Raw genomic sequence first — 25,414 nt, forward strand, 5'->3', positions numbered from 1 at the left:
TTTGCATTACGGAATTGTGAAGAAAGAGAACAAATTGCATTTGCATAATACTCAGAAATTCTCCACCTGACTTAAGTAGAAAAATGGTTTTGAGGAACTATGACAGACAGGGATAGGGAAGGTATGAGTGTCAGTGTACAGCTGGTGTGTATTGTGGGCAGGGCCTCTGGCTCACAGCATCCCTGATAGGTGCTTAGCGAATATTCGATGAGTGAATAAATGAATGAATGAATCGATGAGCAGCTCAAGGTAAAAGATATCCTTCAGGCTGCAGAGGGGACTCGAGGAAGCACTTGTCCTCTGAACGTCCCCTCTGATGTTTCCTCTTTCTGACCGCAGCCCGGAGCTCTTTCCTGGGCTCTACAAGCAGACAAGCTTCCCAACCTGGTCACACACTTGCCTGCCTGAGCGATGGGATGCCCATCCCTGCCCGGCTACAGTGACCCTGAGCATGCAAGCTCCACTGTGGGGGACCCCAGGGCAAAGCCAGCGAGTGACCCAGGAAGCAGCTTGCAGGAGACACGCAGATGGGTTGGCCAAGTGGGGCAGAACCCTGCAGCCCCCATCAGATTCACAGGTGTGTCATCACGTCACATGTTCGCCCATTATTAGCATCATCCATGAAGTCAAAGAGGCCAAAGAGGCAGGACGCCCCCCCTCCCCCCACTCCCCGCACCGTGCAGGACGCCCTCTGGCCAGGCTGGGATTGTTCTTTTCTTTGAAGGCTGCACTTGATGTCGATTTGTACTTGATGCCACCTGATTTAAGGAAGTGAAGTTCAGGAGAGTTGGGGTGGGCAGTGGGGGCCAGAGTGAGTCCCCCCTCCTGCCTGCACACCCGGGGCTGGCGCTCCTCCACTCCCGGCCTCACCCTAGGGTGTCTCGGTTGACGCTGCTCTGTTTCCGGAGGGGGCTGTCCAGGGTTTCTCCGGATGCGCAGGTCTTGCAGCACCGACACACCTGTGGTCTCCTAGCCGCAGCTGGAGGGCCGGCCACACTCGCAAGTCTCCATTCTGTTCTCCATTTCCCAGTGTGTTCTGTGGGTTCACTATGATTTCCAGCCCCAGAGGAAGCCAGGCCTGCAGCACTCTCCTGGAATCCAGCCTGTAATGTTGTTTGTCAAGCTGCCATTTACAGCTTGGCAATTTTTTCTCTACTTTGCAGAAGTATGATGTGTCTTTTCACCTTAATCGTGACCCCTGATATAGGCCTGCATGGGGAACAGGGACCCCCACATTCCAACCCAATATTCGATATCTGAGCATGAGGTAGGCCTGCAGGGGAACAGGGCCCCCCATATTCCAACTCAATATTCAATATCTGAGCATGGGGTAGGCCTGCAGGGGAACAGGGACCCCCACATTCCAACCCAATATTCAATATCTGAGCATGAGGTAGGCCTGCAGGGGAACAGGGCCCCCCATATTCCAACCCAATATTCAATATCTGAGCATGAGGTAGGCCTGCAGGGGAACAGGGACCCCCATATTCCAACCCAGTATTTGACATCTGAGGGTGACACAGGCCTGCACAGGAACAGGGGGCCACCCATCACTTCCAGCTTTGCCTTTATATAGTTCCAACCCCAAATTCCCTATATAAGCATGATCAGTAGTACCTATATTGAAAATAGATTTTGGTAATCTTATCCATAGTTTTCATGAGAAATCAATGACTTGAGGTAGGTTTATTCTCTCTGTCCATATATGTTAAAGTGGGAATTAAAATGTCAAACTAACCCATTTTTCTTTCACCTCCTAATTTCATAATTTATTCTCTATAAACGCATGATTTCAAGGCTTTTCATTTTTTTCTGTGTCAGAGCCTGTAGACAGGAATGTGCTCTAGATCTGCTTCCAGGGCAGGACAGTGCCTTACTCATATCTGGGGCTCCAGTCCCCGGCACAGGGGCTGGAAGGTAGGAGGCACTTCATATAAATTGAGTTAAAACTGCAGCGAATTAAGGCCCGGAGCCCGGGGAATTAGGAGAGGGGGAATGACATCGACTGCCCCCTGAGGGCTGCACCAGTGACTCCCTACTCCGGTCCATTCTAAGTCAGGCACTGCATTGGGGCTTAATTTTAGTGCCATATCTGTGATACTGTGAACATTTCAATACTAATGCTGTGCAATTAAACCACTGGCCGTCTTGCCGTCTTCTTTCATCAAATTTCTTGGTAATTTGCCACCAGCTCCCACTGTACGAAGTGCTGTTGCTGAGTCAGCTTTGGATCCTGTGCTCCAGAGCTGTACAGTCCGAGCCATGCCTCACTTTCCTCCGCCCCCTCTGGCTTCCTCTCCCTCCATCATCCTGGTCCTCTGGCCCTTCCGAGGCTTTTACCCTGGATGCTCCATCTGCCTGGTACGTTCTTTCCTCTAATCGCTGCACGGCGGTTTGCCCCACCTCACTGAAGTCTCTGCTAGGAGCTACGCTATCCGGTGGACCTCTCTGAACACACGATGGAAACACCCAGTTATCTATTCCTTTTTCCTGTTTTACTTTTTTTTTTTTTTTTTTTTTTGCGGTACGCGGGCCTCTCACTGTTGTGGCCTCTCCCGTTGCGGAGCACAGGCTCCGGACGCGCAGGCTCAGCGGCCATGGCTCACGGGCCCAGCCGCTCCGCGGCATGTGGGATCTTCCCAGACCGGGGCACAAACCTGCGTCCCCTGCATCGGCAGGCGGACTCCCAACTACTGCGCCACCAGGGAAGCCCCTTCCTGCTTTACTTTTATTTTTAACACTTGACTGGTTCATTTGTTTACTCTATGTCTTCCCAACACAAATGTGCGTTCCACCACGACAGAGTTTTGCCTGCTTTGCTCATTGCCGTATCCTCAGCTTCCCCCCAAAAGCCTCACGGACACTGGGAGCCACCAAAATGCTGTGGAGTAAATGAAGAAAGGAGGAGATTCACCGTCAAGCGGCTGCTGCTGAGGGAAGCCGAGGGAAGAGCCAGTTCATTCCAGGCAGAAGCAGGTGCCTGAGCAGGTTTCAAACGGTGGAAATTACTTAAACGTGGAAAGGTGGTAAGGGAAGGGCGGTCTTCCTTCTGCTGCAACCCCTCTTGGACTCTATCATTTTCTAGCAACCACCTTGTCGCTCTCTTTCCCTCTCGGCTGAATATGCCTTTGTGGCATCAAAGGGCACAGTGGGTCAGCGTCAGTGTGGGCCTGGCTGAGGGCTGCTCATCATGTCCTGACACAGAACCGTGCAGAGCGGTTTTGTGACACACACTGGACCACCTGGTGAGACACCGGTGCTCACATCAGAAGTGCGGAAGTTCTTCGCTTCCTTACTTGTGGATAGAGACATCGTCTTGTTCAGGCATAATTCCATTATCTTCAACTTGAACAACTCTTCCCTCTGAATCTGAAGTACTTTTCACAGAGCAACTTCCCTACTATATTATTATCCCTCGGTTAAGATTCAGTGTAGTGCAAACTGCTCCTGCATCTTCTTTTCAGTCATCAGCAGATTGATGAGGGTCGTTAGCCTCCATGAATCATTTTAAAGTTTATTTGCATTTGCCTTGATGAAAGACAAGCAAAGGAAAATAACGGCAGTTTTCAGTGTTGGTTGGGATATTGTGAGTGCTTTCTGCAGGAAATTACAGGGGTGTGATGAAGAGACAGGAGCACTGCTCATTCCTCAGTTCTGATCACTTCACATCTCCTACCCATGGAAGACTGAAGACCCTCGAACGGAACCTTGTCCTGACATTCTGTTATCCTGTCTTACGATGTTCATGCCAGAGCTTTAAACGTAAAGATCTCATGTAATCTTCTACATCAAATCCATATAATTTTATGCGCAAGCCTTTCTACTTTGCAAGGATGGGTAAATGTGTCTGTGGCTGATTCCCCACTCTGCCAATACTGACAGATGGGAAATGGTTAACAACCTGTCTAATTCTTCAATACCGTGTGACATAATAGGTAGTGTACAGCAATTAAAAAAAAAAAGAACACAAAACCCCGCGTGTAAGCATATTAGAAAAAGAAAACACATGGAACACATATTAATTATGTAGTTATTAGCTTTTCAGGGGGGACTCTACACTTAACAAAAGAATGCACTACAGATTTTCTTTAAATAGTAAGCTACACTAGTGCATTGAAGATATAATTAGATTTGCCTAAGTTGGATTTGTACACATTTCAGGAACTGATTCATTGTGCACAGAAACAGCAAACCCATGTTTGCTTTGCTACACGAAGCAAAACCAGCAAATATGCATAAACTCTATTCAGAAGGTGCCAAACAGCTAAGATTTTTGGGAAAACCTGGATCTCTGACCATGTGTTTGAGTCTCGTCCAGATGTTTAGCACAATCCACTTGTGGTTGGGAGCCCTTCTAACACAGCAGGGCAGGGGAGCAAACACGCTGAGATACTCTCTTCTTGCTAAAACTGATAACGACATTCCTTTTACTGCTTGTGGGCGGGCAATTTTAGAAATGACCTTCGGTGAAAATTTTGCAAATGCTATACATCATTTTCATTAAGAGGAGAAGTCATCAGGTGAAGATTTGTCACTGGAAATATGTACAAATCATCATGTTGGACAATCTACATTTAAAGGCCAAAATGAATACTTTAAAATTAATCTGGAAGACAAGAAGACATCCAATACAAAGGAAATGCACTCCAAAACAGCACTGCTGTTAAGAAGGTGGGATATGAAATGCAGAAACATATAACCTCAGGCTCATGAAATCAAAACAAACCGAAACAAAACTTTCCACAATAGTTTAACTGGAGCTAGGAGCACTCCCTTCACCAGCACGGTGCTCAGCTCACCTGCACAAAGCAAGCTGGGACTGTTTACCCCACAGATCGGGCTGTTGATTGTTTACAAAATCAGATTTGGAATTTTTGTTTTGCGGGGGCGGGGTACACGGGCCTCTCACTGCTGTGGCCTCTCCCGTTGCGGAGCACAAGCTCCGGACGCGCAGGCTCAGCGGCCATGGCTCACGGGCCCAGCCGCTCCGCGGCACGTGGGATCTTCCCGGACCGGGGCACGAACCCGCGTCCCCTGCATAGGCAGGCGGACTCCCAACCACTGCGCCACCAGGGAAGCCCTGGAATTGTTGATACAAAGAACTGCTAGTGGTGTGAAGGGATACACCCATTTGTGATAACTTTGTAGATGGACTCTGTAAGAAAAAAGAAACTAACAATCCAAATGAGAGGGTCGTGGGCATCACTTGGCATATACAGAACCACAAGGAAGCCTCAGCCGGCAGAGCTTCCCTGAGCCCTGGAAACACACTGGGGAGACCCATCGGGCTCAACTGAGGCACAGGAGGGTGCGAGGCGGCAGCCAGGCCTGGGACGCAGCCTGGCTCTTGTACAACGTGGTACGGTAAAATGGGAGGAATAATACTTACATAGCAAGGTTTTTTTGGTTTCTTTTGTTTTAATAAGAAATCAAGGAGTCTGATACGTGAAAGGTACTTAAAAAAATGCTAGTTCCCTTACAGTTCTGAAGAATTTACAAAACCTAGGAAATCAACACCAGCTTTTCACTGTCCCTGGCACTTGGGCACACGGCTTTGCATTGTCCTCTCGAGTTCATAAATTCTGTGCCCAGAGTGAGCTGAGCAAGCCGCTCTGTTAGATCCTGGGCTATCCCTCAGCAGGGCTCCACCCAGCCAGCTAACACTGAGGGAAGAGCTTTGAAAGCCATGAGCATGGTCATCAGATGCATTTACCAGAAAACTACAAGAGTAGAAATCTGTTTCCTTATTCACCCAACATAAGAGGTTATTGTGCACATGAGCCATGCACTGAATGTGTGCCAGTGAGTCACTTCTGGTTAGATGGACATGCCTGTGTGAAGAGCTGCCGTAATTTACAGTGTTTGTGGTGAGATACTTATTTTCTATTACAAAAGTACGATATGATCTCAAATGCAGCCTTTTCAAATACCCCCGGTTCACTGCCCTTGTGCCCCCATTAGGTTCCACTGTATATGGAAGAGCCAGTGACTGTAATATTTGATGCATTCTCTGTGCTGAGCCCAGGGCTAAGCACTGGGATTTAATCCTCACAACTTTATGAAGTAGCAGATATTACTACCCACTTTTAACAGATGAGAAAACCAAGACACAGAGAAGTGGTTTCCTGAACTCACTAGCAGGGGGAGTGCAGTTCTGGATGAGAACGATGAGAGTCTCCCCTTGGGGTGGGGGACAGAAAGCGGAGGACTCCGTGGGAACCCCAGGAGGTGAGGAGGCACCTGCCCCTAACATGCTGGTGCGCTCAAGGAAACAAGTGGAAAGCGCGAGTGTCAAGGAGGTGAGTACGCTGGAAGCTTGTCCAGGGGCCGGTCTGCCTAAAGGCGCTCCCTGTCGGAAGCGTGGGTGTCTTCTACTTGCCAGAAACAGAATGAGTTAGAATGTGGGAATATCTTCTAAAATGTTTAAAAAAAACTCCAAATGGACAGACTTATGAAAACATATGCAACTGTGATATGTGATTTACACATAAGTCTTCAAAATTTACACCTGTGCTGTATTTGTGACCAAAAGTGACTTTACTGTAAATTGCTGCAGACATTTAAAAGCCATTCCTATTACTATTGGATGGCAATTCTTTAGATATGCTTCATCTTGGGAACTAAAGACAATGAGGGTCAGAATTGTGTTCTATGTATTCTGTTTGGTTAAATTCAGAGGATAGACAGACTTTGATATCAGATTAACTGTTTCAAAAACACATGGTAAAAGAATAAATACAACAGTCCCTAAATAATTAAGATTTCTCTTGGCTTTTTCCAGTAACTGACAACTACAACTGACTGAACTTTTATAATTAACTATATGAACTGATAGTGAAAAGAATTAAAATACACATGCTTTTCCAGTTTATTACTAAATAAGAAAAAGAAAAAAAACAAAGGCTATACTTGATCTTTTTTTGTCCAAATAAAACACAACAGTCTTTGGAGAAAACACTGATGAAAAGAGTAACATCAGTAAAACCTTAGACCCGCAACACAGTCCAAATATTTTTAGGTAGGTTTTAAGATTACACTTTGGTTTAAAACATACACCTCGACAATTTATCACTATAGCACAAAAATAGGAGGATACGCAAACTCTCCCCTACAGAAAGCCATGTAGCAACGGCTTTCAGAGACCATCCATCTGCAGCACTTACTACACTGCTTAATACAAAGGCCTCACTTGCATAAAAGGACTGGTTTCTACTTTGCTAAATCTAAAGGCATTCAAGACGAGGGATACTCCTACATTGTTGGTAGGAATGTAAATTGGTACTGCCAATTTATGGAGGTTCCTTAAAAAACTAAAAATAGAGCTACCATATGATCCAGCAATCCCACTCCTGGGCATATATCCGGAGAAAACTCTATTTTGAAAAGACACATGCACCCAATGTTCACAGCAGCACTATACACAATAGCCAAGACATGGAAGCAACCTAAATGTCCATCAACAGATGAATGGATAAAGAAGATGTGGTACATATATACAATGGGATATTACTCAGCCATAAAAAAGAATGAAATAATGCCATTAGCAGCAACATGGATGGACCTAGAGATTATCATATTAAGTGAAGTAAACCAGAAAAAGACAAGAAACATATGATAGCGCTTATATGTGAAATCTAAGAAATGATACAAATGAACTTATTTACAAAACAGAAACAAACTCACAGACACAGAAAAACAAACTGATGGCTACCAACGGGGAAGGAGGGGTGAGGGATAAATTAGGAGTTTGAGATTAACCTATACATACTACTATATATAAAATAGATAAACAACAAGGTCCTACTGTATAGCACAGGGAACTATACTCAATATCCTATAATAAACCATAATGAAAAAGTATATACATATATATATATCTCTGAATCATTTTGCTGCACACCTGAAACTAACACAACCTTGCAAATCAACTATACTTCAATTAAAAAATATACAAATAAATATCAAAATTATTATGTTGAGTAAAAGAAGCCAAACACAAGACTATCTCTATGATATCTAATTCTTTCACTCAACATAATGATGTATATAATTATCATATATATGACATATATGAAATATATATGATATATACAGTGGTACTTTTGTTTCAGTAGCCCTAAGAAACTAATACACATGACAATATGTGTTTCTCAAAACTCATGAAACTATACACTTAAAATGGATGATGCTTATTCTATGTAAATTGTATCTCAATAGACCTGATTAAAAACAAGGGCATTAGAGGAAAAAAAAAAGACTGAGGGGTAAAAGAAGACTTACAGATGGCCAACAGGTATATGAAAAGAACTCAACATCACTAATCATCAGGGAAACGCAAATCAGTACCACAATAAGATATCACCTCACACCTGTTAGAATGGCTATTATTAAAAAGTGAGAGAGAAGTGTTGGCCAGAATGTGGAGAAAAGGGAACCCTCCTAAACTGTTCGTGGGAATGTAAATTGGTGCAGCCACTATGGAGAACAGTATGGAGGTTCCTCAAAATATAAAAAATAAAACTACCATATGATCCTGCGATCCCACTCCTGGGCAAACATCCCTAGAAAACTATAATTCGAAAAGCTGCATGCATGCCTATGTTCACAGCAGCACTATTACAGTAGATAAGACATGGAGACAATCTAAGCATCCACTGACAGATGAAGGGGTAAAGAAGATGTGATGTGATATATATATCACACACACATTGGAATAATATTCAGCCATAAAAAGAACAAAATCTAGCCATTTGTGACAACATGGATGGCTCTTGAGGGCATTATGTTTAGTGAAATAAGTGAGACAGCGAAAGACAAATACTGTATGATTTCACTTATGTGGGACCCCTGAACTCGCAGAAACACAGTAGATTGGTGGTTGTGCAGGTGTGGGTGGAGGAAATGGGTGAAGGTGGTCAAAGTGTACAAGCTCCCAGTTATAAGACAAATGAGTTCTGAGGATCTAATGTGCAGCATGGTGCCTATAGCTAACAGTACTGAACTGTCCACTTGACCATTTTGCTAAAAGAGTAGATCTTAGGAGTTCTCACCACACACACGCACACACACCACACACACATGCACACACCCACACCACACACACAATGGCAACCATGTGAGGTGATGAACTGTTAACTAACTTCACTGTGGTAGTCATTTTGCAATACGTATGTATATAAAATTGTCACGTTACACACTTTAAATTTCACAATATCGTATGTCAATTATATCTCAATAAAGCTGGCAAAATAAAAAAGATGAGCGATGTGTAAAACGTCTACATTTTTATCTGCTCACATGCACTCTAGTTACTGAACTCTGGTCAGTTGTCCACTGCTCAGGAAGTTTTAAAAATCATGATATTAACCAGCTGTTGGCTTTTGAATAATGTGAGTTTCTCTGGATTATTTAGAAACTCATTAGCAGTGACTGAATTTATATTTCAGAGATTTGGAGGATGTAAACCTCATATTTTGGATTCTTGACCTGGTTATAAAAGAAACCTTTTTACAAGATTCTTAATGCTTGATTTACTCATAATATATACCATTGGTCATGCAGTAAATCCAGTTTTTCATGCTCCCAGGTCTAAAAATCAGATTTATATTTTCGATCTAAAATTCCTAGCTGTAGTTCTGTATATGTACCCCAAAGCCAGCTCTGCCTTAGACCTTGGCTCAGACCATTTGTTGTTATCAAAGGGGTGCATGAGGCTAAAAGCCCACTTGCTACCCGAATGGAACCTTGTAAATGGAACAAATCCCCAGTGGGCTCTTCGGTCTATCTGTTTTCTATCTTGGGTTTTAACATAGTAACCTTGACATTAGCAATATACCGCTGGGCACGATTTGTATGGAGAGGAATTGGGACAGATTTGTTCCAGGTTCAAAAGTGATTTCTCCCTGTCTCAGGGTAGAGACTTGATGAAGTCTTGGCACTCTAAGCACAAACCAGCCTCTGCGAGCACAGGGGAAAGAGCAGCTGCCCAGGTTGTACGGGCTCACATCCTTCACTTCCCACCTTCAAGGTAAGAATACTTTTCTTGTGTTAAATGCTCGCTGCTGTGCATAACCAATTTCTATTTATTAAGGCACATGGCCATCTTACCCCACCCACTCGTTCTCTCTTTTCCTCTCTAGTCAAGCAGGTTTTATGGAAAAAAGTGAGTTGTTCCAATTTATAGTTCATTCAGACAGTCCTGAGACTGTCAAGTTTGATTTTTGGGACCGAGTGAGTGGGTCAAAATGGATGTAAATGAACCAAACTTTCAATCAGATGTGATTTGAGTATACAGCGCTATAGTTCAGTTGTAATAGAAAGTATAAGAGTTTAAAAGGCCCAGAATAATTCAGACTAAAATATCTTGGGGTATTTTTCCATTTTAAAATGAACTGAGCAATTCTCTGTGGTTGAGGATTGACAGCATAATGGAAACAGAGCAAACTGCAGAACTTCTCACCAGGTAACTTCATTAGCAGCAAAATTCATAATGCAGTCTGCTGGCTGAAAAGAGCATGAAGCCTTCTGTTTTCTTAGGAGGTGCCTGCCATATGCTCATGGTTCTTGGCCGACTATACATAGTTACTGCTAAATTGTGGTTATTGGAAAACACTCTCTACCCTGTAACTTTTAGCAATATTGTAAGAGATCTCAGAGATGCTGATTCTTCTTGTAATTTATTACCATAGAGAAACATAATTAAACCTGCTTCCAAGTATTGCCTTCTACTTACGATGCAACTATAACACATGATACTGCAATCTAGAATAACAGCAATCTAGAATATTTCTATGTATTCTTGGGGATTGACTAAAGGTTAAAACGGCAGGCAAATGTTTCAGTGACCTTTGAAACTTTTACACTTCACAGAAGCTCTCTTTTTTCTAGAGATAGCTTTTCATGGGACAAAATGCATTGCATAAATATTATAGACAATTCTTGTATTATGTAAACTTTATGTACAATTTTGTTCATATGTTTCACTTACCAGAATCAAGAGGCAACTTGAGGCCAACTTTGTGTGCTCGGGGATGGTGGAAAACACTGACAAAATCAAGCAACCAAAGACAAGGAGAAAACTGTAAAACAACAGAAAAAGAGAAATTTGATGAGAAACTTGCCTTAGCATGACAGACTTAAGTTCTTATTTCTAATGGCTAAAGCACCAGATCCATTTGAATTGGCACTGATTAAATCATAACAGACCTAAAAGGGACTAGCCATTTTGAATATCAAAATACAATGTGATGTCCAGTGCAAATGGGGCTCCTTTGCAACTTTACTGATGAGAAGGATGAATGTGTGTGTGCATGTGTATGTATGCGTGTGTGTTGCGTGCTGTACTTAAATGTCCACAGCTAAGAATCTGCAAATTTCCTATAAAGGGCTTTTCCAAGCAGGGGTCCTGAAAGGCCCAGATGTGTTTTGTTCTCCTGTTCGGGACCATAAGTGGTAGCTGCTCTCCTGTCAAAGGAGCAGACTCATGCCCCCGTTCGGCAGCTTTGGTGAACTGTCAAGGGTTCTAAGTGCTTACTAAGCCACTGGCTCCTTTTCAGAGTCTAATGTTGCTCCTGGTTTCTCATCTGCCATTTCTTTATAGTAATAATAAGAATAGAAAATGACTTCCTCTGCTACCCATGTGCTTTCCATTCCCTTCCGGTCAAACCCCTAGAGAAATGCCCCCAGCCCTACTTGTGCTGCAGTGACAGAGAGCATTTTCTACTAGTCCATCTACAGACATTTTTATTTCTAGAAATACGGAACTTCTGGAGTCCGGTGGGGGGGTGGAGCCGAGTTCCCAAAGTAAACGTCTAATAAAAAGGGCAGGCTCAGTTTTAAAGTTGAAGTTACTTATCCTGGAATTCAAAAAAAAAAAAAAAAATCCCAATATCTGAGCTATTTTCCCTAAAAGTCACATTTCTTACTTTTACTCACATTGTACCCATCTCACCTTTTACTCTACAACCTCCTGTAAAACATCAGCTCTGTGTTCTTTAGTACAGCTGGCCTCTGCCTCCTCTTGACCTGCCCTGATGAATCTGCACGTCTTTCTACCACCAAGGGCTGATAGCCAGGGATTGGTGACTTATGGCCCGGGGACAAATCTGGCCAATAAAGTGGTTTTTTTTTTTTTTTTTTTTTTTTGGTACGCGGGCCTCTCACCGTTGTGGCCTCTCCCGTTGCGGAGCATAGGCTCCGGACGCGCAGGCTCAGCGGCCATGGCTCACGGGCCCAGCTCTTCCGCGGCATGTGGGATCTTCCCGGACCGGGGCACGAACCCGCGTCCCCAGCATCGGCAGGCGGACTCTCAACCACTGCGCCACCAGGGAAGCCCAAGACCAATAAAGTTTTATTGGCACACAGCCACACCCATTCACCCGTGTATTCCCTATGGCTGCGCTCACACAAGAACTGCAGAACTGAGACTCGTGCTCTAAGCACAAGACTGAAATATTTACTCTCTGGCCTTTAGAGGAAAGTTTGCTGACTCCTGATTGATACCATGTATTCCTTATTTCTTTATATCTATTTCAGCACAGAACCCGAAGTGGGTATGCTGATAATTACTCACATTCGGAGGTTTCGTATAAGCGAGATACTGAGCTAAGCCCCTTTCACATGCACTATCCACATTATCCTCTCAAATGTATGCAGTAGAAATCTCATTGTTCCCATTTTGCAGATATGGAAACTGAGAATTAAGAACATATTGTGACTCATCCCTGGCTGCTTGGCACGAAGAGGGGTTCAAGCACTGTTGTCCTTGAGTTGCCACATGGTGTCGCTGAGGAGCACAGAGGAGGACGGCAGTGATGTTCTTGGCTCAGCAAGACTTCTGGGCGTACTTCTCTATCTCTTCCAACTGAGAGGGAGGTGGTTATTCTGAACAGCAGAAGCCTTCAGGAGGAAGGACTCTACTAGGGAGAAAACCTGGTACGTGAGTTAATAACAACTCATCATACTTTTGTCTCATGTACCTGATGATTCAGGATTGTTTGGACTATATTTTAAATTGGCCCTAGCAGACTGGGAATTGTAAACTAGACATCAAATTCCAGCGCACCTACAGACCCCGGAACTACTCACGAGAAAGTGAAATCCAGGGATCACTGAGGGAGTTTGGAGGATGACGTGGCAACAAGTAAAGAGTGACAGATGTTTGCCTCCAGTGAGGGGCTGTTATCTGTAGACGCCTCCTGAGTCCAGCTTCAGCAGAAAACATTCAGAGAAGCAAGCAGGGGATGACTCAGTCACTAAGACACCTTCTTCCAAAGGCATCCCAATGGCAGCCTCATGATCTCCGTGTTTGCTCAAAACAGACCTACAGGGGCTTCCCTGGTGGCACAGTGGTTGAGAGTCTGCCTGCTAATGTAGGGGACACGGGTTCGAGCCCTAGTCTGGGAGGATCCCACATGCCGTGGAGCAACTGGGCCCGTGAGCCACAACTACTGAGCCTGCACGTCTGGAGCCTGTGCTCCGCAACAAGAGAGGCTGCGATGGTGAGAGGCCCGTGCACCGTGATGAAGAGTGGCCCCTGCTCGCCACAATTGGAGAAAGCCCTCGCACAGAAACGAAGACCCAAACAGCCCTAAATAAATAAATTAATTTAAAAAAAAGTAAATCCTATTTAAAAACAAAAAGCAAAAACAAAATAACCCAAAAAGACCTACATCACGAGCCCTTTTGCTAGCGGCTTCTTCATTAACAGCTGGGTGTTGCTTAATCTTTTCCCTTCATGTCACTACTTTGCCCATTTTCTTCCTTGAGCTGATCTTACCCTCCCCTTTCTGATAAGAGTAGTTTCTGTGCTAGAATTCTGTTATTTCTATGAGGACCCACCTGACTACAGCAAGCCAAATATCTGCACTGCCCTGGCTGCCTGAGGGGCTTTGATGAACAAATACATTCATTAATGAATTCCTTCCTTTCCTCAACCATTCATCCACTTGTTCAATCAGCAAATATTGATTAAGCATATAATACCAGGCTGAGCCACAGGGATATAACAATAAATAAGATTTTCTTTTCTTGCCTTCTCAGAGTTCAGGATCTGTTGAGGCATACAGGGTAGTAAACAGATGTAAAAAGAAAATTAAAGTTCTGTGTGATGATTCCAAGGACAGAGAAGGTACAGGGGACGCCAGGAGCACGCAAGAGGGGAGGGATTAGGCAGGACTGGTTACTTCGCTTGTGGAGTTGAGTGCAAAGTGAAAACGTGAGGGCCCTTTGTTCAAAAAGTATTAAGAATTTCAAGATGGTGACAGCAGAGCATGACACCAAGTGTGGCACCTTTCAAAGTTCTGGGTTCCATAGGACTGCACAGGTGGAATGTCCACGAAGCCCAACTTGGGGTTTGGGAAGACTTCCTGAAGCACATATGGACCAAAATGAGACCTGAAGGCCCAGGAGGAGTTGGTCAGCACAATGGCTGGGTGGCTGGGGAGAAGGACACTCTAGAGGCCATTCACCCGTGTGGGTGAAGGCCAGGTGCAAGTACAGTGTCACCAAAATTCACTAAGTAATCAACAGGGTAGAGTGAGTGAACACCTGCTAGCTAGCTTATCCTCTGGTGGTTCATGAAAAACGTAAGGCAGGTCATTCCTGCAAGTTCATTTTTTGCATAGGAATCATCTTGGTTCCACTGAAAACATGTCCGCAAAAGATGTCATGCCAAGCACAACTGAGGGATGAGCGTAAATCAAAGCAGCCCCTACCTGTAAGGAACCAGTGCCGTGTGTGAGGTGAACACACAGGGTCATCACAAAGGGTAGAGACAGACGTGCTAGGAGAAATGCCCCAGTGCCTGAAAGTGGGGAGGGGTTCTCTTCAGTTGGGAATCATGGAAGCACATCAAGACAATCTCCAAATATGGGTGTTGCTGGAGCTGGTCTTTGAAAGAACGGTTGGGTTTCAACAAGAGAAGTTTCTGGAGAAACACATTCCAGAAAGAGGGTATCACAGGAGAAAGGCAACACGGCAGAATATGAATGAGGTAAAGTATTTGCTCCCTGTTTCATGGAACAAAAAGTTATCGAGCTTAACTGTAGCACAGGATGAGACAGGTGGCTGAATTGGGAGTCTGGGGCCATGGTGGGTAAGTCAGGGTCTGTCCTTAGTTCAGGAGACAGTGGGAACCACTGAACATTTTTGAACAGGAAGCTAATATCATCAGAGTTGCTCTGCGGGAAAATAAGTCGGCAGGCGTGTGTGTTAGGATGTCTCTGAGTACCTGAGAAGCAGGGTTGGGAGTGATGGTGACCAGGTTAACGTTGTGAACTCACTGGCAGAAATGATGGTAGGACACAGAGGCAGACTGGATGCTGTGAACACAGGAGCTTCCTGACTTGGTAACTCTTGGGCTCAGGGGTAGAGGCTGGGAAGGGAGGGGGTGCTGAGAAGTCTGAGGTGTCTGTCCATAGTTACTGGTGATGCTCTTAACAGCCAGGAGAGGAAAAGTCAGGAGAGTGAGGAGGAAAAACCGATTTTGAGGAGAAGAGGACAAATCCAGTCTTGGACATCCACGTGGAATTGTGCGTCTGAAACTTGGGCGCAAAGTCTGGCTGGAATATGGAAGTGGTTTTCTCCTGGAGGAAGTGAATGTGTAGACCGAACATAGAAGAAAGTGCAGACGGAGCACAGAAGGTTTGGGTAAGTGGCACAAAGGATATCTGGGGACACTTCCTCATCTTGGAGAGTGACACCATGGAGAAGGACGGACTCACGCTGCTGTGAAGTGGCTCTTGGTGGCCCTGTCAGAGACAGACTCCCTGGCTGGAGAAGCACTTGGCTGACAGCGTCATCTCTGAGGGGACAGCCTGCACCGCTGGGTCTGAGTGTGGCTCTGCTGATCTCCCTGCTCCTGAGGGGCCCACACCTGCGTGCGTGCTCTGAATGCCCCCCTCCACCTGTCTGTGGGCTGAACAGAAGTGGGAGCAGAGGCAACAATCACTGGACAGGGGGTGTCTTAATCCAGGGCCCACGGGCCTCCAAGAGGTCTGCAGATAGAATTTTGAGGGGCTGTGAAAGTGGATGGGGAAAAATTACGTCTTTGTCACGAACCATGGCAAAAACCACGATGGCGTCAGCAGGACGCATGACTCTGTCACTCTGAGAAATCACCGATATTTTCATATACCATTTTACAGCTGTAGATGAAACAGTTTGTTTCATCTTAAATATTGATTTTGCCACATCACTGTTGCAAGATTATGGTAGTTCTTAGACCCACTGCTGGGAATTGTTTTTTTAACGCATTAATAAAGAAGCACATGTATTACTATATCAGAAACTTTTAAAATATTTTAACAATAGCATTTCAATATAATTTTTTCCTTTTGTAATCTCCTGTATTTTATGCATTTAAAAACATTATGCTGAGGAATGGTTCACAGGCTTTACAGACTGATGATGGGTCCATGGCTCACAAAAAATTAGAAGCCTGTGGTGGGAGATATCTGAGGAGGCCAGGGGCTGGGAGCTGCAAAATGGCCCATTTGGTGGAGGTCACCAACTTAGGTAAGGTTTTGTTTTTTTTTTCCGATCCTAGAGCATTTTAGATATTTATTTCCGTATATTTAATCCTAATTGTTTATCTTCCCCCTAGAGGTAGGTTTTAAAATAATTTTGAAAAAATATGAATATTCTTTCTTTTATACATTAATCCTGAGATATCATAAAATCTGTATTCCTGCAAAATTATTCTGTAACAGCTACTGGCTTTTATTTTGCCTGAAGCAATCATTTATATTTCATTTCTGAGGAAATTCACTTTGATGTAGACCTTTCGTCCTTTAGAAAGCAGAGATTATTCTAAGAGGAGAAGAAGGGCATTTATGATGCAAAATACTATCAGTTCAAAACCTTCTATGTTTATTCCAGAAAACTACCATCAGGGCTTCCCTGGTGGCGCAGTGGTTGAGAGTCCGCCTGCCGATCAGGGGACACGGGTTCGTGCCCCGGTCCGGGAAGACCCCACATGCCGCGGAGAGCCTGGGCCCGTGAGCCACGGCCGCTGAGCCTGCGCGACGCAGGGCTGATGCCGCCCGTGGGCTCTCAGCGACCTGAGCTCAGCTGGCAGGCAGACTCACAGCACGGGCTTTGTGGGCTGCCGTAACCACACAGTCCCACGTAGAAGGTGCTCTTGGCGAGTCTTTTGGGGGACAATGCGCTTTCCAGGTGTAACTGTCCACGTGAGTCAACTGGTCGGAAAACTCTGGGGGAGGGGAGATCTCAAATGTCTTAAATGGATTGGAATCATGGGATTAAAATAAAGAAGACTAACAGGAAGTAGATAGGAAGTTTTTAAAGAAAACAACTCTTCAGAAATAACTTCCCGAGGAAATTCAACCCCAGCTCTGACTTCTCATACATTTTTCAGTATTGCTTTGATAGAGTGTGTATTTTTTTGTTTTTGTTTTTTTTTTTGGCTGAGCCTGTGGCTTGCGGGATCTTGGTTCCCCAACCAGGGATTGAACCCGGGCCCTTGGCAGTGAAAGCGCACAGTCCTAACCACTGGACCACCAGAGAAATCTTAATAGAGTGCGTATTTGAGGCAAGACCTCACAGGTGCATTGTGAATGATGACCCACAGACGACCCACCGGCTGCCCCCGCACTTGCCTGAGGACATGCTCCCTAAGAAATCAAAACCTCACCACAAGAGAAATGGCTGGAGACCATTTTTTTCTTCCAGCATCCTAAATTTGCCTTTATTTCTAAACTTGGCACTTTGCAAAATGTCCTTTCTGCATAATTTTTCCATAAAAGGGCATTTTGCACATGAAATCTATCCACCGCATGCCCTAGCTTCCACTGCAAAGCAGCAAAAATTAAATACATTTTTGGTGTCTTTATAGGTGAGCTGGAATATTTGATTAAAAACACTGCACAATATTGCTTTTCAGGTGCAATGAGCCCTACACATTAATAAAGACCCTGATAAATAAATACTAGCACCGTAACCTCTGTGAAGTTGCAAAACTAGGTCATCAGCTAAGAGTTTCAAAAAGAGAAACGCTGCCTTTTACACCTGTGTGGGGTGAAAAGGAGATCTGAGGATCCAGAAAAGGGCGGTTTCTGCTTGCACGGCGAGTTTCCGCAGAGGGCCAGGCTGATGCCAGCGAGTGAAAACAAGAAAGAGACCCAGAGCGGTACAAGAGCCCCCCTCAGAGCGGAAGCATCGGGCCTGCTTCTCACCCAGGAGCAGGAATCCCAGTGGCGGGAAGGGATCTGACTGTGCTCCCTCTCGAGCCAGAGGCTGTTGTAAAGACGTCTCTGGTGGACGACTGTGCAGGCCCAGCTCCTGAGCCCCCGGCACTTAGAGAAGCACAGGCCTGTGACAGACACTCCTGCTGGAGCCAGGTGTCCTGCTCCGGGGCCCCTCCTCACCTCACCCTCCTCTCCAGGGTCTGGACCCCGAGGACGCGCCCCTCCCTCCATGCTTGTTCTGCAGACACTGTAGGCGGCTTTACCACGACTCCCCGTCAGCCCTCAGATCACACACACCCCGCGTGTGAAGCAGCGCCCATGTCTGTCTCCTAGTCACTGCTGTTTAAAAGCACATCCCGTTCCTTCCCGCATCCCTCAAGTTTGACTCAGGCCCATCATTATCCTCCAGTCTCAGCAAAAGATGGAGCATTTAGTCATCAGCATGAAATATCTGCACTCTCAGTTCTTGCCAGGGAGTCCAAATCCAAACTTTCCACTGCCCAGCTATCAGCAAAAGTCTGCTTTCAAAACAGACTGCCTTGAAGATACGCACTTGCTCATTTTCCTGTATTTTTCCTGCCACGTCACAGGGCAGGAGCAAACGTGGCCACTGACAACCTGTGTACTCAGACCTCATTACCTTGATTGCTCATATAACTATTTTCACCAAACTATGTTTGCTTTTTTGCTGTTTTCTTGAGGAGTAAAAAGCCTTTAATCAATTTACTATATTTTAAGAGTTTCTCTGTACTTCACCTTGTATTTGTTCAATGAGGTATCAGGTAAGAAATTTCTCAGGATTTTATCACAAGAAACATCTTCTTGCAAAATGATGGGCAAACTGTTGGCCATTTTTAATGATTTTATGTTGCTGGGTCCAGATTTATTATGTTATAAGGCATCAAAGTGTTTGTGGATGAAACTGAAAAGCTTTTATGGATAAATGTTAAGAAATCTTAAAAAATGTAATAGATCCTAAATGACTAAAGAGAGGAAAATATTCTGAGTGTCAAAAAAAAAAAGTAAAGTAGGGCACCTTGGACTTTGTATATTGATAATCTCAATCACAACTCCTAGAAATACCCCAGATAGAATATAAGCAAATGAATTTTAATAAATTCAAGAAAGCAGCTATGATTACCAGAAAGCAACGCAGGTTCACCAACAGTAAGAAACACTAAGCTGTGCTTATTTCCTGTTTTGATTGGTTTCCCAGCTTGCTATATCAGGGGCATAGAGTACAGATAAAAAGTCTTGATTTCAGCAAAGCACTGGTAAGTGGTTTATAATATCCTTGAAGAAAAGAAGTGGAAATTCAGGCAGGATAGACGCTACAACTCTTGGGAGGACATGTACCTGGTGAGAGGTCTGGAGAGCTGAGCCACGGGGTTTGTAAGAAAACTCTGAACACTTGTGTCTTGAACACAGGTGAAATCCTATGATCCATCAAGCCAAAGCACTATCCATTGCTTCTGGGAAAAATGATGGTGTTTTACTTTATGGAGGCAGCGATCTTTTAACATAGTTGTCTCCTTGCCTTGGCTGCTAGGAAGCTCGGCAGTGAATTTGTGACTCGTTTATAACAGTGCAGATCCCTCTGTTAGCAGCCTCAAGTCCTTTCTGAATGATACAGGGTATCTGGGGTATACCTGATGAAGGCCTGATTTTGTCTGTAACTCCTCTTTCCTTGAAGTAGGAGTATTAATGCAGCCTAAAGTTGCACTCTTCTAAAGAAGCAAATGACACCATTGGGTCAAATTTAACAATGTAAACTAAACCTAAACTTCTCTCACTTAAGTTTCTGAAAAGCTGTTTACATTTGTTGCTTTTACATTTTATGATGTTAATCTTGATTCATTTATTCCTAGCATGAACTACCAACTCCCTACTCCAAGAGTCCCCAGATGTTCTGTGCTTGTCTTCAGAGGCAACAGAACACTATTTCCTAAAGGGCCCGAGGTCTGCAATTCAGAAACCCACCAGTCAGGTCCTTGCCTCAGCAAGCTGTTTCTGTGTCCTTTCCAGGAAACACCACTGAGACTGAAAACCAGTGTATATGGTTCAGAGACAACAAGTTTAAAATAAAAAACAAAACCAGTTTTCCTACTGTCCTATAGTCAATGTATGCAACAGGAGAGCTTCTATTTGATATTTTATATCTTTGTTACCCTGTTATATTTTCCTCTGAGCAAACAGCGTCATCTGGGATTCTTATTTGCTTGTTTATTTTGGTCTCTTCTGTTAGAATGTAAGCTCCACGAGGACAGGAACAGATTATTTCTCTTGTTTGCCACTTTATTACCAGTAACCAGAATCAGGCCTTGTACTAGCAAATTCATTTATTCATGTAACATGTATTACTCAGGGCCTGCCATGTACCAGGCACTGTTCTTGGTGCTGAAAGCATAGTAGTGAATAAGACAGACAAAAATCTGTGCCTTACATTCTAGTAGGAGAGTTGGGACATAAGCAATGTAAATAAATAAAATGTATACAACGTTACAGAGTGATAACTGCTAAATAAAGGACAGGATGCAGACACTCAGGGATTTGAAAGTTTGGACAGAGTGTCCGGGAAGGTCTTACTAAGAAGGTGACATCTGTTGAATTTTGAATTGCAGAAGTGAAATCCCATGACCTATCAAGCCAAAGCAATGGTGCATTTGGGATTCAGCTGGCACAGGCTTTCCCGGCTCTGCTCCCTAAAGCACTGCTTTTAGCATGCCAATTCCCTGTTTTAAAAGTTATGGTTCCTTTCTTTTGCTGTCACATCCAAACTCCTTGGCCTGGGTTTTAAGATCCCCACCGGAACATTAATTCTTCCATTCTCCCAGAGAGACCCTCCGGGCAGCCCCATCTGCTCTATTTTCTGCACAATACCATGTGTGATATGATAATGGGATATAATAATGGAACTTCACCCTTCCATGTGCTGCTCCTCTGAGCCAGTAAGTCATATGGCAGCTGGTACCCACACTCCTGCTTTCTGGCCCATCCAGCCCCCTGTCCACATACCTCACTGCCTCTCCCCTAGAGCTGTTTTAAAGACTAAATGAGGCAGCATCAAACTCAGAATTTGCGTTTTAACATAACAAATAAGTATATAAATACCAAATTGAGTTAAAAATGCCAACTGAGCATCACACTGACACATAATTGCTACATAATTTCTACAAGTTTTAACAAGGATAAAATCATGAAAGAATTAAAGTGACTTATAATCTAAAACCTCTGCTTATAAAGCAGGACATCTGAAAATGTAAAACATGGGACAGTGCCCAGCAGGGTCTGAGGTGCTCACGTAACTTCATGGTGTGTCTAGGCAAACCCACGTGAACGACAACGTGGTAAGACAGTTGGGTTGGAAGGTGTGACCACGTTCCCCAGGCTGACTAGTTGCAGTGCATTCCTGACACACAGCAGCCTTGGTCTGCTGGACCTCAGCGTCCAGTCCCTTGCTACTCCAGCTTCTGGAAAGGACTCAAGGCTGCTCTGAATTAATAGGTGGCAGCACCGAGAAGCTGCCGGGCTGCAGTCTGTACGTGGAAAGGAGTCTCGGTTGAAGTGACCAGGCAGAGACTCACTCTTAAAATGAGCACTAAGGACTGCTGACCAAGGCTGCCTTGCTGATCAACAGGCCACATGCAGTTCCCCGACTGAGAAAGGGGCCCCAGCAGAAAAGCGTGCTAACCACAGCCATGAATGAAATAAAAGCTGTCTGCAAAGGCTGAGGAAGAGACAACATTGTACAATCTATGTGAATGTTCCTTTTAAAGGCATCTTTTCAAGAGGTAATTTTGGTGCTGACACCATGAAAAATAATCCAGTCTAATAGTTTTGATAATATGAACCCATGTGGATTAAGTTTTCCATGCTTCGTTTCAAAAGGTCTGTTTATTCAAGAAAGTGAGCTATGGCAAAGGTTGAAAACATATGTTAAAAGACGTTTGACAATAGTTGTCTGGCCTGAATGATTTTTCCATAAAAGATGGTCAATTTATTAGGCAAATAATAACTTAATCACTGCTAGTTTCTATGAATATATGATAATAACCATTACATTATCTGAAAATGAATAACAGAAATTCTGAAGTAATTTATTTAAATAGTTTTATTGGAAGAAAAGTAAAAGGGGATAAAAGTAGGCTTAAAGTTTTAAGCAAAAAGCTATTTGAAAGTCCTATATTTGATAATAAAAAATCAATTATGAATTTGTTTCATAAGTGGACCCATATGATCCACTTACTTTAAAAATAGGTTTTCCTTAAAAGGTTTCCTGAGAGCAGTCGCACTACATGGGAAATCTCGGTGCAGCTCTTAGTTACACATATGCCAGGAGGACCCATCACTTCTTGTGAAATGAGACTTTTAAGTCTCACAGAATAAAAACTTTCAACCCAATGGAGTCAGGTTATGCTATGGGGGCTATGGAGTGGGTAACTGCTACTGATTTTCTCTATTTGGCCTACAGAAATAAAGTAGTAAAGTGACTAAAACAGCAGAAAACAAAATCTTTGCAAGTAAAGTACTCTTGGCAGTAGACTTTATGATGTGGTACAACATCAGAAAAAAATAAACCCAGAAAACAGATGTCTCCAGATAGTAATAACCATAAACTCTGAAACTACTACACATGTAAGTACCTGCCCAAGGGATAAAAGGAAGATGCATGGTTCTTTTGGGGACTGACCTACAATGGCACTTGTTGCTCTTGGTGACCTGAGCTGAATGGAAGCTGAAAGCCGGCATCACACTGAGTGGAGCCACTGAATAGCTTATGGACCAGCAAAGCTGGCAAGCGTAGACAGACACTAGACAGAACGTATTTCCCACCTCTAAAAATATACTGTAGTCAGTTTAAAAAACTGTAGACACTCCTCCAGGGCCCGGTAAGTAAGTAAAAGGGTCTGCTTTCTCTTGCTGCTGCTATGTAGATAGATATCAAGAATATTTTGTGTTTGTTTCCAAAACAGTGAGGTTGGTGATTCCATGTATATAATAAACACAACTGAGGTGGGCGTGGCTACCGTGGTGGGGCAGGAAGAGGCTGAGCTCACTCTCTCCCATGGGTACACCAAAATTACAGCTACCTACACAGCAACCGTCTACAGGAACCCCCTGCAGACTAGCAGAAAAGATTTCCCACAACTAAAGATATAAAGAAAAAACCACAACGAGATGGGTAGGAGGGGCAGAGCCATGGTTTAGTCAAGACCCACATCTCCAGGGACGTGACCAACGAACAGGAGGAAAACCACAACTGCAGAGGTTCTGAGTCCCACACTGGGCTCCCAATCACAGGGGTCTTGCACTGGAAACATGAGCCCCCACCCCAGAGCAGCTGGCAGTAAAGGCCAGCAGGGCTTACGTACGAGAGCCAGAGGACTGGGGGAAACAGAGACTCCACTCTGAAAGGGAGTGCACAAAGTCTCACAAGCTCCGAGTGCAGAGGCAGTAATCTGAAAGAAGCCTGAGTCAGACCTACTTGCTGATCTCAGAAAGACGCCCAGAGAGGCAGGAGGCAACGGGGACTTCCACTGGGGACACAGATGCTGGAAGCAGCCATCTGGGGGCTCATTTTATCAGGAGGACATTGGTGCAGTCAAGCACCAGCTTGGGGTTCTTCTTCCAGCCTAGTAGCGCTGGGGGCTTACCTGCCTACCAGCACGTCAGCGGCAAACCTGGGCTCCCTGGGCCCCACAGCCAGCCACTGGGATCTGGCCCTGCAAACCAGCATACCAGCAGCCGCTGCACAAGGCAGGACCTGGTAGCCAACTGGGACGGGGGCCAACCTGCCTACCAGCACATCCACAATAGTCAGCCCGCCACAAGAGAAGGGCCCACAGAGCCCACACAGGGGGCACCCCTAGAGCATATAGCTCAGGTGACAGGTGGAGAATGTCCTGTTGGGTCCCAGAGGACATCTCCTACATAAGACCACTTCTCCAAGATGGGAAATGGAACCAACCCACCTAATACATAGAAATAAGCACAGAGAACTTGGCAAAATAAGGAGACAAGGGAATATGTTCCAAACAAAGGAACAAGATAAAACCCCAGAAAAGAACTAAGCAAAGTAGAGATAAGCAACATAGCCAATAAAGAGTTCAAGGTAATGATCAAAAAGATGCTCAATGAACTTGGGAGAAGAATGGAGGAACACAGTGTGAAGTTTAAGAAAGAGTTAGAAATATAAAGAAAAAAACAGAGCTGAAGAATACAGTAACTGAAATTTTTTAAAAAACTAGAAGAAATCAACATTAGATTAGATAATAGAGGAACAGATCAGCAAGCTGGAAGACAGAATAGTGGAAATCATCCAAGCTCAACAGAAAATAGAAAACGGAATAAAAAAAAGAGGATAGCTTAAGAGACTTCTGAGAGAACATCAATGTTATAGCAGTCCCAGAAGGAGAAGAGAAAGAGAAAGGGACAGAGAACTTATTTGAAGAAATATAGCTGAAAACTTTCCTTACCTGGGGAAGGAAACAGACATCCAGGTACATGAAACACAGAGAGTCCTAAACAAAATGAACCCAAAGAGGTCCACACCAAGACATACTATAATTAAAGTGGCAAAAAGTAAAGTTAAAGAGAGACTCTTAAAAGCAACAAGAGAAAAGCAACTATTTACATACAAGGGAACTCCCATACGACAATCAGCTGATCTTTCAGCAGAAACTTCAAGGCCAGAAGGGAGTGGCATGATATATTCAAAATGATGAGAGGAAAAACCTACAATATGAAGAACCTAGAGGCAGGACAGGAATAAAGATGCAGATGAAGAGAATGGACTTGAGGACACAGGGAGGGGGAAGGGTAAACTGGCACGAAGTGAGAGAGTGGCATGGACTTATATATACTACTAAATGTAAAATAGATAGCTAGTGGGAAGCAGCCTCATAGCACAGGGAGATCAATTCAGTGTTTTGTGACCACCTAGAGGGGTGGGATAGGGAGGGTGGGAGGGAGACACAACAGGAAGGAGATATGGGGATTATGTATATGTATAGCTGATTCACTTTGTTATGAAGCAGAAACTACCACACCACTGTAAAGCAATTATACTCTGATAAAAAGGTTTAAAAAAAAAAAAAAGAATATTCTACCCAGTAAGGCTCTCATTCAGATTTGATGGAGATCTCAAAAGCTTTAAATACAAGCAAAAGCTAGAAGAGTCCAGCACCACTAAACCAGCAAAATTGTTA

At 44.1% G+C, this 25,414-nt stretch overlaps 1 protein-coding gene across 5 annotated transcripts in view; it reads right to left on the minus strand.

Annotated features, from left to right (window-relative positions):
- The window catches only part of KCNQ5 (potassium voltage-gated channel subfamily Q member 5), a 580,339-nt gene that overhangs the window by 189,339 nt on the left and 365,586 nt on the right, over positions 1–25,414 (minus strand). For all 5 annotated transcript variants that reach the window (XM_060030362.1, XM_060030361.1, XM_060030363.1 and 2 more), the window contains exon 2: positions 10,988–11,078. In XM_060030362.1, the coding sequence (XP_059886345.1) occupies positions 10,988–11,078 (91 nt within the window). The remainder of the gene's footprint in view (positions 1–10,987; positions 11,079–25,414) is intronic.

The sequence above is a fragment of the Delphinus delphis genome, chromosome 14 (genome assembly GCF_949987515.2).
Source record: "Delphinus delphis chromosome 14, mDelDel1.2, whole genome shotgun sequence".
Lineage (NCBI taxonomy): Eukaryota > Metazoa > Chordata > Mammalia > Artiodactyla > Delphinidae > Delphinus > Delphinus delphis.